This window comes from Nelumbo nucifera, chromosome 7 (genome assembly GCF_055504915.1).
Source record: "Nelumbo nucifera cultivar China Antique chromosome 7, China Antique-T2T, whole genome shotgun sequence".
NCBI lineage: Eukaryota > Viridiplantae > Streptophyta > Magnoliopsida > Proteales > Nelumbonaceae > Nelumbo > Nelumbo nucifera.
Window position 1 is genome coordinate 7,812,823 of NC_142655.1, and position 14,189 is coordinate 7,827,011.

Consider the following 14,189-nt stretch of genomic DNA (forward strand, 5'->3'; position numbering starts at 1 on the left):
AAAGATCCCTCATATGAAAGCAGTTGAAAGGATTCTCAGGTACTTAAAGACTTGCCCAGGGAAGGGAATTCTCTTCAGGAAAAACAATAGAATTGAAATTGAAGCCTACACTAATGCAGATTGGGCTGGGTCTATTGGAGACAGGAAGTCAACCTCGGGTTACTGTACATTTGTGGGAGGAAACCTGGTCACATGGCATAGTAAGAAGCAGAATGTAGTGGCTAGATCAAATGCAGAAGCAGAGTATCGAGCTATGGCCCATGGGGTTGCTGAACTCTTATGGCTCAGAACTCTTCTTAAAGAACTTGGCATTAAGGCTGAAGGTCCTCTCAGGCTGTATTGTGACAATAAAGCTGCCATCAACATTGCCAACAATCCCGTGCAGCATGACAGGACAAAACATATTGAGATTGATCGGCACTTTGTTAGAGAAAGAATTGTCTCGGGTGAACTCTGTGTGCCTTATACTCCATCTGAGATGCAAATTGCAGATGTACTGACTAAAGAGCTGGCAGTAACAAAGTTTAGGGACATGCTTGGCAAGCTAAACATGATTGATATCCATGCTTAGCTTGAGGGGGAGTGTTGGATTGAAGTCTTTGTATGTATGAGTATTCGGCTGATAAGAGTTCTTATTAGCCTATACTTAAGTTTAAGTTATCCTGTACTGGGCCTTTGTTAATGGGCCTAATCCTGTTTAATGTTTTAAGTTGTCTGGGTGTCCCATCACTAATCAGGGGCATTCTAGTAACTTCCTGTATCATTGTACTACATCATAATATAAATAATAGTACTGTCGACTGAGTAGTGCAGTTCGACATTCCAACATCTCTTCTTCTTCTTCTTCTTCTCTTTTCTGCTACTTCGGCTACAGTAATTTAGCTTTCAAGTCACCTTTTTTAAAAACACTTCCGACATTTGTATCTGAATTTCCTCGGACAGCTAGGGCAACTGACTCCCCTTCTACACAATTCATCACACTTCTTCTACTCTCTTCTGACTACACTAAGGCATACACCTCCTGAACTGATGGCAAGTCTTTACTACCCAAGATCTGCACCCTGATGGACTCATATGAAGGATTCAGTCCTAGGAGAAAGGCAAAGAGTCGTTGCTGAGATACAAGTGACTTATACGCCTTTGCATCTTCATCACTTCCAATTCACATTCTGATAGTGATCAAGTTCTTTCCATATCGATGTCAAATCAGAATAGTACATCGAGAGACTCCTCTCCCCCTGCTTGCAAGTAGAGGATTCAACTTGCAATTGATATATCTTGGCATAGTGTCTTTGCTCTGAATAGGTGGACTTCGCTTGTTCCCATATCTCACAAGCAGTTTCAGCCCACATAAAAGTCTTCCTTACCTGTGGCAGCATGGAAACCAAGAGCCAAGACACCACTATACTATTCTCTGGGTTCCACCTATCATATTCAGCACTTCCGTACTTCGGTTCCTTTACTCTCCCATTGATGTATCCTATTTTCCCCCTAGCAGTGATGTAGAGCTTTATTCCTCTAGACCACTCAAGGTAGTTCAACCCATCAAAGAGAATAACAGCCATGGGGAAACTCATATCCATTCCCCCACTCACTCCATTGTGGCTCCCTGAAATCTCTGAAGTAGCAGAATTCTCAGACGACATGGTCAAAACAGACAATCAGTCCCAAACACCGGACTTAGGACCCCTCCTTACTCCACAAAAAAATGCTCCACTCAGTCCACACCCACACACTTGGGTTTGAAAACAGTCTAAGCACAAACAGTACCAATTTCAGGACAAAAAAAAGGCAATATTCGGCAGATTTCAGACCTGTACGGTTTAACAGTCCTAACCTACCAGCCTTCCAGAATGTCTAAGAACATTAATCAGCAGGAGAGATCCTTAACACTTATAATCAAGCCAAATAATTGAGATAACAGGTCATCCTTGACCTACAGTCGCCTTAACACAGGAACAGAATCACACGATCCCAAAAAACAGAGGTATAAAGATCTGACAGCATTCAGAAGCCCAGATTCATTTGGTTTTTTCACTTGGTACACGACCAAGGAGGGCAAGGAAGAGAAAAAAGGAAGGATTGTACCAGTTGTAGATCTGTTTTCCTCAGTCCAGATTCAGATCTCTGTTCCGCCCAGATTCAGCAAGTTGGAAGAGTGAAGTCTGTTCGATCTGTTCTCTCAGTGAAGTTTGTTCGATCTGTTCTCTCAGTCAGTATTCCTGCTCTGATACCATCTTGACAGTGTGGCCGGCCAGAAATAAGAGGAAGAGAAGAAAAGAGAAGAAGAAGAGAGAAGGGAGAAGAGAAGAGAAGGGATTGACAATGTAACAGTGCTTGCTGGCGGCGCCAGCTTTTATTATAATATATATAGGGCGGCATAAATAAGAAGGGAAAAGACCCTTGTGCCGCTGCTATAAGTGAGTACAATAATAGACATAACAGAAGTAAAAAAAATAGAAATAAAAAAACGCTTTAACTAGCCAAACAGACCCTAACACCAACAACTAAATTATTTCAACAGTTTCATTATATAATTATCAATTTATTTTAGTGTTCTGCTGATGTAATGATCACCTGGTAATCCATTTAGAAGACTCCATGCAAAACAGCCTTAATAAAGGGCTGTGAATTTCTAAAAGGCAATAAGATCTAAATCCAACTTCTGCTCTATGTCACAAATTCAACTGGATACCACATCAGTGACCTGGTCATGTAAATATTTTGAGGAATTTGGTGCATTAAATAGAAATTAATTGATGTGTTGACTTCTTGAAAACATGATTCAGTGAGAAATTGGTCTTAATGTTCACCAATTCTTTCTCCAAATTATTGTCTTATAATCCATGACATTTATATCATATATGTCAGGTAAAATAAATTATATACAGAGCTTCCCTAACTAAAAGTTATGGAAACATTGCAAAATCTAGTTTATATTATCAGACACATCCAGCATTGATCAACTTTTAAAATACTTGGAAATAACAAAATAGCTATTAGAGAAGAGTTTAAATGAAGGTGTACAGGATGAAAATACCATCACGTTTTAGTTGCTCTGATAATTGCTCGCCAAACACACTATCAGTAACATGTATAGAAGATAAAAGCGCCCTTATTCTTTCTTCATTCCCAAGCCAGTGTCCAATTATCATAATCATCTCTTGTGACAAGCTAATCTCTGCCACCGAAACATTTTCTGGTGTTATGGAGTCAATTGCTCCAATGCAGACTTCAAGGTCACTCAATATGCTTCTTGAATGGCATTGAACCTCAAAAAGCTTATCTTGAATTCTTCGGCACAGTTTCTCCAACTCTGTAGAACTGACCTCAGTAGGCTTCACCTAAATGAATGAACAGTGTTTTTTTTTCTTGAGAAGGAAAATGTATAGTGTATGAACATTATATCTAAACATAACTTATCAAAAAAAAAAAAAACACTATCAAAACACATGAACAAAATAATAGTATGACCAGAGTCATTTAATACCTCTAGCTCAAGATGATTCCCAAAACGTGTTTTCAGATGCTGGGGACTTCCAATGCATCGAAGCCTACCGCCAACCTTCAAGTTTCATAATGAGAGAATGACCTTGTCAATATTTAATACCCTTGATCTAGGCTTATGCATATCAATGTAATGCCATACCATTATTCCAATCCGCGTACACAAGGCCTGAGCTTCATTCATACTATGAGTAGTCAGAATAACTGCTGTCTTCCCCAGTCTGGTTGAAAGGCGGGATATCACTTCCCACATAAATCGTTTGGCTATGGGATCCATACCTATAGTTTATGAGTAACAGTAGAGAAACAATGTTCAACTCCTCAATAGAGAATGATTTCATCATGTGAAGAAGGAAAACTTATGCCTAATTGCTTATTGCCATAATAACTCAACATGCTAAGTGTTAGTGTGTTACTGTTCAGTTTTCTGCAACTTATATATGCAAGCAGGATTTTCATTTATATCAAGCCAAATTTTTGTAGTTCAATAAAGTGAAATTAACAGATGGCCTAAAATTGATCATAGCAGTCCATTTGAGATTCTAAAAACCCGACTCTGAGAATTGGTTTCATTAACATGTTTACTGATCTTGGTATTCCAACAGTATAATGTTCCAATAGCACCACGCCTTTGAATGGTAGAAACTACTAACTCAAGCATTTTTTTTTTATGAACAATGAGAAGTTTTATTAATAGAATTATAAGAGGTACACACAGAAGGTTCCCAAAAAGAGGCGAGAGATGCAGCCTCAGATCAAAACAAAGAATTACAGCTTAGCCCAAAACATCTGATTCCTATGCACCCCTTGTTTAGCTAGTGAGTCTGCTAACCCATTTGCAGATCTTTCCCATTGGAAATGGACAGACATGTTTGTAGTTAACCATCAGAATCTTCGTAAAACCCCCCAATAGGACCAGGCTACTGTTTCTGGCTCTTTTAACCATTGGATCACCAGCTTGGAATCATCTTCAATTAAGAGCTGTTCACAATTCAGCTCCTTGCAACACTGCTTGACTTTCTGCATTAACTGAATCCCCTACTCCTATAGGGCCAGAAAATAGAGCGATAATTAACCCCTCTGCATTTCTAAACACTCCCCCAATACCGGAGGTTCCTGGATTGCCTAGGCTGCTACCATCAAAGTTGAGCTTAATGATACCTTCTTCAGGAGATTTCCATTCTACAAGCGGCTTACCATCAAAGTTGAGCTCCCCAAATTCTCAATAAGTCATCAAAGGACAATGGAGACAAGAGTTCCAAAGTCTGCACCCAGTTGATGGCTCTATTAAGAAAGCATTCCCAAACATTGACCTCATTCCTTTCCTTCTCATAAAAAATTCTGGAATTTCTTTCCTCCCAGACAGTCCAAACCAGTGCAGCTCTAACACACCTCCACACTACTCTACCTCTTTTCTTAGGCCACCTGAGGGTTGTAGGTTCAAATAGATTACTAATTTGCATTGACATTGTCCACCTGCACCCAAAAAGACTAAATATCTTTTCCAGAGATCTGCAACAAAAGGACAGGATATTATTAGATGGTAGCAACTTTCTCCATTTGCTTTGCAGAGGACACACCAATTGGGGGATATTTGTAGGAAACTGTGGACCCCAGATTAGTTTACTCGTGGGACAGCATAGATTTAATTAAGTCTTGATTAGGATTAGCTTTCCTAGTAGGATTAGTTTCAATCTTATCTTACCTTATCTTATCTCATCTTGCCATGTAAACATTTAGTCCTATTACAATTATGAAAGCATGTATATAAATTCAAAGGGTGGGGTGGCTGTTTAACACAACCAACCACTCTCTTCTCCTAAAACCCTTCCACGAGTTCTCCATCTCTCTTCTTCTCTTCTAATTTTCTTTTATTTTCTGTTCAAATTTGTAGACTTGTACGACTACTTGGTATCAAAGCTTGGATTAGGGATTCTCATGTGAGTTTGATCCAGCCGACCACATGAGAGTTGCCTAGGGATGGAAGAATAGAGAAAGCTCTCTTCGGCTGATTCTTGGAGGTTATCTACAGCAGCAGTCCAAAGATTGGATCGTATCTTTGATAACCAGGAAGAATCAGAGGAAGAGAACAGGATCAAGATCAATAGAGGTGGCGATCAGAATTTCAAAGGATCTCTGTTCAATCAGTACTAGAGGTTGTGATCAGAATTTCAGAGGATTTCTGTTCAAGATCAGAATTTCCCCTTCAAGATTAGAGGATCAAGATCAGTTCTTGTCAAGACTAGAGGTGGCAATCAGAATTTCAGAAGATTTCTGGTTCAAGATCAGTTTTTTTTCTCTTCAAGACTGAGAGAGACGATCAAAACTCCAGAAGTTTTCATCAAGATCAGAGCTTTTCAGAATTTTCTGGTAAGTTTTTCAATCTTTCTTAAGATCGGCAGCAAGAATACCTTGATATAAGAGGTACGAAAAAAACTCTAGAAGATTTCTGTTAGGCCTTTTTAGGGTTTAAGAGAAAACCCTCAAGTTTCAGGGCTGTTATTGCTTCAGGACTTGTCTCCTTCGATTTGTTTGCTCTCTGGAAGATCCAGTAGAGCTGTTTCAGCAGGACTGTTACAACAGAACTGTAACAGTTTTTTTACTGCTATCAGTCTCAATAGGCTGACTATCACAGAAATTATGGCTTCTTTTACTACTATTACCTGCTGCAGACCTAGTAGGCTGACTGGTACAGTTACAACTGTAAAGTTTGATGGTTCAAACTACTTAGAGTGGGCCCAATCAGCCATGATGGTCATTGGGGGAAGAGGAAAGCTGAACTACTTGTTGGGGGATGTGAAGGAACCAACTAAGGAGGATCCCACTTATGCTAGGTGGATTCAGGAAAATTATTTGGTGATGACATGGCTGCGCAACTCCATGCAACCATACATTAGTCGAAATTACTTATGGGCAAAAACAACTAAAGAAATATGGGATGTTGTGAAAGAAACCTACTCTCAGCCCCTTAATGTTGCTAGGGCTTATGAGCTGAAATGGGAAGTTAGAAATCTCAAACAATGAGAGAAACAGGTCTCTGTTTATTTTTCAACCCTAAAATCTCTGTGGCATGAAATTGACCATCTTGAGACAATAGAATGGGAAAGTCAGAGAGATGCACAGACTTACAGAAGACAAGTCGAAACTAACAAAGTATTTGAGTTCCTAGCTGGTTTAAATTTTGAGTATGATATTATAAGACAGCAGCTGTTGACAAGAGAGGGTGTGACTCTGTCTCAAGCCTATTCCCAAGTGCACAGTGAGGAGACTAGGAGAAAGGTTATGTTGCAGCAGCAACCTTTCGAATCTGCCCTGGCAGCAGTTAAACCCAAGTCTGGGGGAGATAAGGAAAGGAATATGAAGAAAGAGGCTAAGAAGGACCTAGTGTGTGAACATTGCAAGAAACCTACACACACTAAAGACACTTGTTGGAAGTTGCATCCACATATAGTTCCAGCAAAACTCAGAAACAAAAAGGGGAATGCTAATATGGCTGTTAACACTAATAGTGCAGCCTCAACAGCCTCAAGAGGCACTCCTCTAGACACCCTAGCTGTTGTCCGAGCTACTCTGAAACAGTTGGAAAGTGAAGTTAGTAACTCAATATCATCTCCCCAGCCACCATTAGCTCCTTCAACCTCATATTTTGCTCAATCAAGTAATCGGGCCTCAGCTTATCATGCTTCAGCTTCAAGTAATACAGAACATTCTTAGATAATAGATTCAAGAGCATCTGACCATATGACTGGCTTGCCATCACTTTTTTCTACCTATCATTTGTCTTCTGGCAAAGACAAACTGTCCATTGCTGATGGATCCCTTGTCCCTATTTCTGGCAAAGGAGACGTCAAGTTGTCTAATGCCATTTCCCTATCCTCCGTCTTGCATGTTCCTAAGCTTAATACTAACTTGCTTTCAGTTAGTAGCATTACAAAAAAGCAGAACTGCTCAATAACCTTTTTTCTTGATCGATGTGTTTTTCAGGATCTGGAGACAATGAAGGTGATTGGGACTGGCCGTGAGATGAATGGAATCTACCTACTTGGAGGAAGTGCTCATTAGGAAGATAGTGAAACTAAGAAATCCTTCGTTTCTCAGTCTATTGATCAGGTGATGCTTTGGCATAATAGGATGGGTCATTTATCCTTTCAGGCCTTGAAAAGTTTGTTTCCTAGTTTATTTGAATCTGTCCAAATGTCTAGTTTGAAATGTGAGAGTTGTGAGCTTGCAAAACATTGTAGGACAACCTATTCATTAAGTAATAACAGGAGCAATATTCCTTTTGAAATTGTGCATACTGATGTTTGGGGACCCTATCATACCACTGCCATGGGGGGGGGGGGGGGGGTACAGATATTTTCTATTATTTATTGATGATTATACTCGGTTTTCCAAGGTTTACCTTATGCGTTCTCGAGATGAGGTCCCAGCATTAACCCAGATCTTTAATAAAATGATTTTAACCCAATTTGGGGTCAAAATTAAAATTTTTAGATCCGATAATGCAAAAGAATATTTTGCAAACCCATTAGCCTCCTACTTGCTTGACCATGGGATTATCCATCAGAGTATCTACCCACATACATCACGGCAGAATGGGGTTGCTGAAAGAAAGAATAGATACATATTGGAGGTAGCCAGAGGCATTATATTTACCTCAAATGTGCCTATACGTTACTGGGGGGATGTTGTTCTTACAATAGTATATCTCATCAATCAGATTCCCTCACGGGATCTTGACATGAAATCTCCATTTACCCTTCTATACCTTGATAAAGAATTGTTCACCATTCCACTTAAAACCTTTGGTTGCACTTGCTTCGTTCAGATCCTTGGTCCTCATCGTTCCAAATTTGATCCTAAGGCCTCCAAATGTATTTTCCTTGGTTATGCACAAACTCAAAAGGGATATTGTTGTTATGAACCCACTTCTGGAAAAAGATTTGTTTCAATGGATATCACTTTTTTTGAGAATAAACCCTATTATCCACAGGTTTCTCCTCAGGGGGAGAATAGTGAGGCTGGGATTAGCACATTAGAAGTTCCTTTACCAATCCCATTAAGTGAAGAAGGGTGTAATGACGAAAGTTGTCAAAGGTGCAGAGAAATGAGAGTCTATCACAGACAATGGAGAAGGTTGATTTCGGACATCAACAGTCCGAGCCAGTCCCAGCCCCCTTTGCAGATCTAGATCCTGATACCACAGTAGCCCCAGTTCTTTCTGCAGATCCAAATCTAGGTACCACAAATACTATAGATGAAAGACATCCTGCCATGGAGCCTTCACCTTCATTAGATGATCTTGACCTTCCCATAGCAGTCCATAAGGGCAAGCGCTATTGCATCACATCCACAACTCACTGCATTTCTCAGTTCTTGTCCTATGATCATTTGTCTTCCTCCTACAAGTCTTTTCTTCCACCCATTGCGAATATTTCTATTCCCAGAACAATACAAGAAGCATTGGCAGTACCAGAATGGAAAGATGCAATAAAAGTAGAAATGGATGCCCTCATCAGAAACAATACCTAGGAAATAGTTGATCAGCCCAAAGGAAAGAAACCAGTTGGATGTAGATGGGTATTCACTATGAAACATAATGCTGATGGTTCTGTTGAAAGGTATAAGGCCCGATTAGTTGCAAAAGGATTTACTCAGACATATGGTATTGACTACTTAGAAACTTTTGCACTAGTAGCAAAGATGACCACTATCAGAGTCCTATTATCTCTTGTAGCTAGTTACTCTTGGCATTAATATAGCTCATAATCCAGTACACCACGACAAAACTAAGCATATTGAAGTGGACCGACACTTTATCAGAGAAAGGGTTACATCTCAAGAAGTATGCCTTCCCTACATCACCTCCGACATGCAGCTTACAAACCTTCTCACCAAGGCTGTTTCAAGGAAGAAATTAGAGGAAGATCTATTCAAGTTGGGAATGACAAACATCTACTCCCAACTTGAGGGGGAGTGTAGGAAACTGACCCCACATTAGTGTACTCATGGGACAGCATAGATTTAATCAAGTCTTGATTAGGATTAGCTTTCCTAGTAGGATTAGTTTTAATCTTATCTTATCTTTCCATGTAAACATTAAGTCCTATTACAATTATGAAAGAATGTATATAAATTCAAAGGGTGGGGTGGCTGTTTAACACAACCAACTACTCTCTTCTCCTAAAACCCTTCAACGAGTTCTTCTCCATCTCTCTTCTTCTCTTCTCCTCTTCTCTTCTAATTTTCTTTTATTTTCTGTTCAAATTTGTAGTCTTGTATGACTGCTATATTGAGACAAGGTCGTCTTCTTTGCAGGTTGTCCTAAGTGTTTAGTTTCTCAAGAGAGGACTCCTAACAGAGAGCTCCCACTATAGGAGGAATGGGTTTAGACTAAACCTCTTTGCATTGGAAAGACTGAGAGTTAGGGTCAGAACACAAGGAGGAGAAGAATGAGGCACAAGAGAAGGTACCCGAAGAGTTAGGGGACCAAATATGTGCATCTAGTTAAAAGGGTCCAAGGAAATAAGATCAAGCAGGCTAAGTAACTGTTCGGTCTAGTCAAGCTCAAAATCTCTCAAATCTCTCCTGAAACCCAAATCCCAGCTAAAGCCAAAAAACAAAGAGAACGAGACAAACCTTTGAACTGGTTCATTTTTAAAGCAAGAGAGGGAATACAAGGAAAAAAGTCCTTGAGGGTTGAGTTACCAATCCATAAATCCTCCAATAAAAGAACCCTATCCCTGGTACATACATCATGCCTGATTAAGTTTAAGAATTAGGGAAGAATGCCACAGATTGCCTTCCAAAGAGAGTTCAATGTAGCCCTTTGAGAAATGCCAGCATCCCAACCATTGCCTTCTGCTCCATGTATACTCCCTACAACTTTGAGCCAAAGTCTTTCCCTTTCCAAAGCCATTTACCCAATGGTGCTGAACTTTTCTTCCCTAGGTTAACCAATCCCAGACCCCCTTGCTCCTTTCTCTTGCATATAATTCCCATCTAACCAAATGATCCTTCCTTCTCCGGGCTCCCATAAAATGTTCCTCATCATCTTCTCTACTTTCACCACCTCCCTTTGTGGCATCCTAAAAATAGAAAGGAAGTAAATTCGGAGATTCGCTAGGGTGGATTGGATTAAAGTGATTCGACCCCCAAGGGACACATAACTTCTTTTCCAAGCCACAAGTATCCTAAAACAACTTTCCACCACAAGGTTCCAAAAACTTCCCTCCCTAGGATTGACTCTTAAAGGTAAACCCAAATATCTCAAAGGCCAACTAGATGTCAAACAACCTAATGCCTCGGCTATCTCACCCAATTCCTCCTCCAAATTCAGCCCCACTACACAACTCTTTGAAGGTTGATTTTTAACTTTGACACAACCTCAAACAGTTTTATCACCCCTTTCAAATTCCTTGCTAACCAAGGGTCCCCAGACTCACAAAACAGGATAGTTGTCATATGTAAATTGTAGATGTGTAACAATAACACCCTCTCTTCCAACCCTCCAGCCTCTAATCAAATTCCGCTCTCAAGATAAGTCTGCTGAAAACATCTGCTATCAAGGTAAAAAGGAAGGGAGAGAGGGGATTACCTTGTCTCAGTCCTCTAATAGCTGGAAAAAAATCTCTAACCACTCCGTTAACCAGCACCGAATAATGAGCAGCTGCCAAACAACCTTCAATCCAACCACACCACCTCTATCTCCAAAACCAAAATTCCTCTAAGTTTCTTTCCCCTTCTACTGATGTCCTCCATACATTCGTTAGCTATTAGGACTTGATCAGTGATTTGTCTACCTTGGATGAAAGTCCCTTGTAATTACTTATAGTAAGAGAGATAAGGAAAGAATTTGGGTAAATTCATGCTACGTCTATGCCATATAGACTTCATTACAAAAAAAGAATTCAGAATGCTGACTAATCTACCCAAGAGAAGTCACTAATAGAAACACTACAATGAATGGTCCCTACATAGAAAACAACAAGCTCAACATCACTCCTCATGCTGGAGATTTGAAATGGAGAATGCCTCTATTTCTGATCTCTCATTTGAATTCTTGGGAGATGGCCACCATAAAAGTAGGGGACTTGGCAAACTCAATCAGCTGGATGTTGAACCCTCAGAGTGGCCCTTGGTGGCTGTCTTATCTTTTGAAAATCAAGGGAGATTACACTTGCAGATTCTCTGCATATTAGCATTGGGTAGATCCCTAGGAAATTTAGTTCTGTAGCTGACGGGCTTGCCAAGTATGGTTTAGTGTTTTTTTTTTTTAATTTATGTTTTATTTTTTTAGGGTGATAATCCACTGTCTTTGTAATCTTTGGGCAGGACTCTAATACTTGTATACCTTGTACAACCTATGATGTACATTTGTCTTTCAAGAAAGAAAATAGCCACCTTAAAAGCTTTAACAACTCAGTTATGGGTCATTGGTAAAATGGCATAGTCTTTTCTCCCACCTCAATTTGAGGTCTGATAGAATCCATAGGTTAAATTTAATAAAATTTGAAGTGGTATTATCCAGGGGATTGGAAATTCAGTTTCACTGGGTGAAGAGAACTGCAAATGCCTTTGCAGATAATTTGGCAAAGCAAGGAGTGGGAAGGGACTAAATGTTTTGGAATAATTTGTAATTTTCTTTTCTTGTTCTCTTGGGGAGAGTTAAGTCATTTTATCTCTCCCGGAGTGCTGTATGTAATCTTGTTTCTTATTAGTATTATGAGTTTCTGTTATTGATAAAAAAAAAAATTGAAATGGTATTAGGGTGGTTTCTATATCCAAAGCTTATAGGTCCAGCTATGGTAGAGAACAGAAATAAAACTACTCCATTGGAATAGCATGGAATACTTTGCAAGACATGTCAACCTCTACTTATAGACTAATAAGAAACAAAAAAAAGCAACTTTCTCTTTGACTTTGACCATGACCTGCCCTACCCAAAAATCAGCCATCTGCCTTTAGTTGGAGTACTTCCAGTTGTCTGATCGAGCTGAAAATTTACATTATTTAAGCATTAAGCACTATAAGTGTACTTCACCTCCTCTAATTTTCAGCCAAATCACCCAAGGTTTGCCATCTGACCTCTTTTCTGGCTGATGGTGCATTCTGCAGGTCTGCCATCTGACCTCTTTTCCTCAATTTCTTCCTTTAAGACTTGCTGAAAACCTTCTTGTATCAGTTGGGCTCAGAAAGGACCATTCTGAACTTATAAACTTCACCTTTCCAGCTGTAAAAATTCAAACATACAGGCCCATCCAGCATTTCCACCTCCTATCTATGACTGAGAAGGTGGTCATTCTCAGCATAACATCAATTATAATTGACTATTTAGCGAACCTCAAAGCTAAGCATTTCAATGAATGACAATGTTGGACTCAACAACATAACATTTCATTTATTTAGGTCCCAAGGTCCTTCAATTCCATTCTCTTATAGCGTTTCCAGAGGAGTGATGAGGAGAAATCTGCATTGTGGAAACTTCATATTGTATTTGTTCTGGTGTTTGTTTGAGGTTTCAGCTTTTTTTCCTTTGTTGCAGGATCTATGAACTTTAGATTTCCTATTCTCCTTATTAATAAAGTTTAGAAATGGACATAATAATCCTTGCATTCTAAAGTAATTTATTACAAGTTCAAAACAGTATTTACAAGAAATTAGACTATTGTACAAATATATTTGTAGAAATAAGGAACAAATAGTAAAGTGATGTTAGTCATATGCTGATTAGAATGCAAATACTTGTGGCAATGAGAAATTCCAACTGAGGAAACTACATTACTCAGTTACTATCTGAAAATGGAAGGTCAATTCCTTGTTTCTCCATTTTCTAATGACATTAAAAGTTGCCTTTTAGAAATTTTCTATAAGACTCTGTAATCAATATAAAAAAGAAAGGAGATGGAAAGTCAGAGAACATTCTGTATTTTCAAGAGCCTGGCAGCCATGTCTGTCCCCATATGACTATCTGAGTAGGTTAATAGGCATTCATTCTCAGTTAATTCATGGCTTATTAATGTTCACTGTGGAGATGTATGAGAGCAGCTTTTTCCTGGACAGTTTGGGAAGAAATAAATCAAAGAATTTCTCTGAAAAAGAAAGGATGTCATCATTAAAACAATAACTATTCGGGTGGTTCATTGGGTCAAGACTATGAGAACCTTTGAAGGTATTTCAGCAGGAGATATTATCAAGAATTGCAAAGAAGTGGATTGTTCAGCTCCTCTTAAATCTGTGACTAGTCCAGTTTGGTCCCCTCCAGTTGTTGGGTTCACAAAACTGAATTTTGATGGAAGTAGTGAGCGCAACTCAGGCCCTTCAGGTATAGGAGGAGTTTATAGGGATGAGGAAGGAAAAATTATTGCTATGTATTTCGGTCCCATTGGAGTAGGAATCAGTCTTGAATCCGAAAGTAAAAGAAAGATTTCAGATGGAGAAAAGAAGAAGAAAAGAGGGAGAAAGCAGAAGCACACAAAGGGTTTTAGAAAAGGAGAGAGAGGGTCGAATAGAATCAATCTGCCGACCCACTCTTAATATTTATATGTTTACTAATTGTAGAAAAAGGGCTGAATTGCCCTTAATGCTTACATGGCAAATAAACTAATAATAAAACTGAAATAACTACCAACTAACAGACATAACTAACAAAGAATACATGTTGTGCTGCCATACGAACACAG

General features: G+C 39.2%; 1 protein-coding gene across 3 annotated transcripts in view; it reads right to left on the minus strand.

Moving 5' to 3' along the window:
* ABCA1 (ATP-binding cassette A1) overlaps positions 1–14,189 on the minus strand; it is a 122,056-nt gene that overhangs the window by 23,924 nt on the left and 83,943 nt on the right. For all 3 annotated transcript variants that reach the window (XM_088891699.1, XM_088891700.1, XM_088891701.1), the window contains 3 exons: positions 3,650–3,786; positions 3,491–3,565; positions 3,041–3,344 (listed from right to left, as the gene is read on the minus strand). In XM_088891699.1, the coding sequence (XP_088747825.1) occupies positions 3,041–3,344; positions 3,491–3,565; positions 3,650–3,786 (516 nt within the window). The remainder of the gene's footprint in view (positions 1–3,040; positions 3,345–3,490; positions 3,566–3,649; positions 3,787–14,189) is intronic.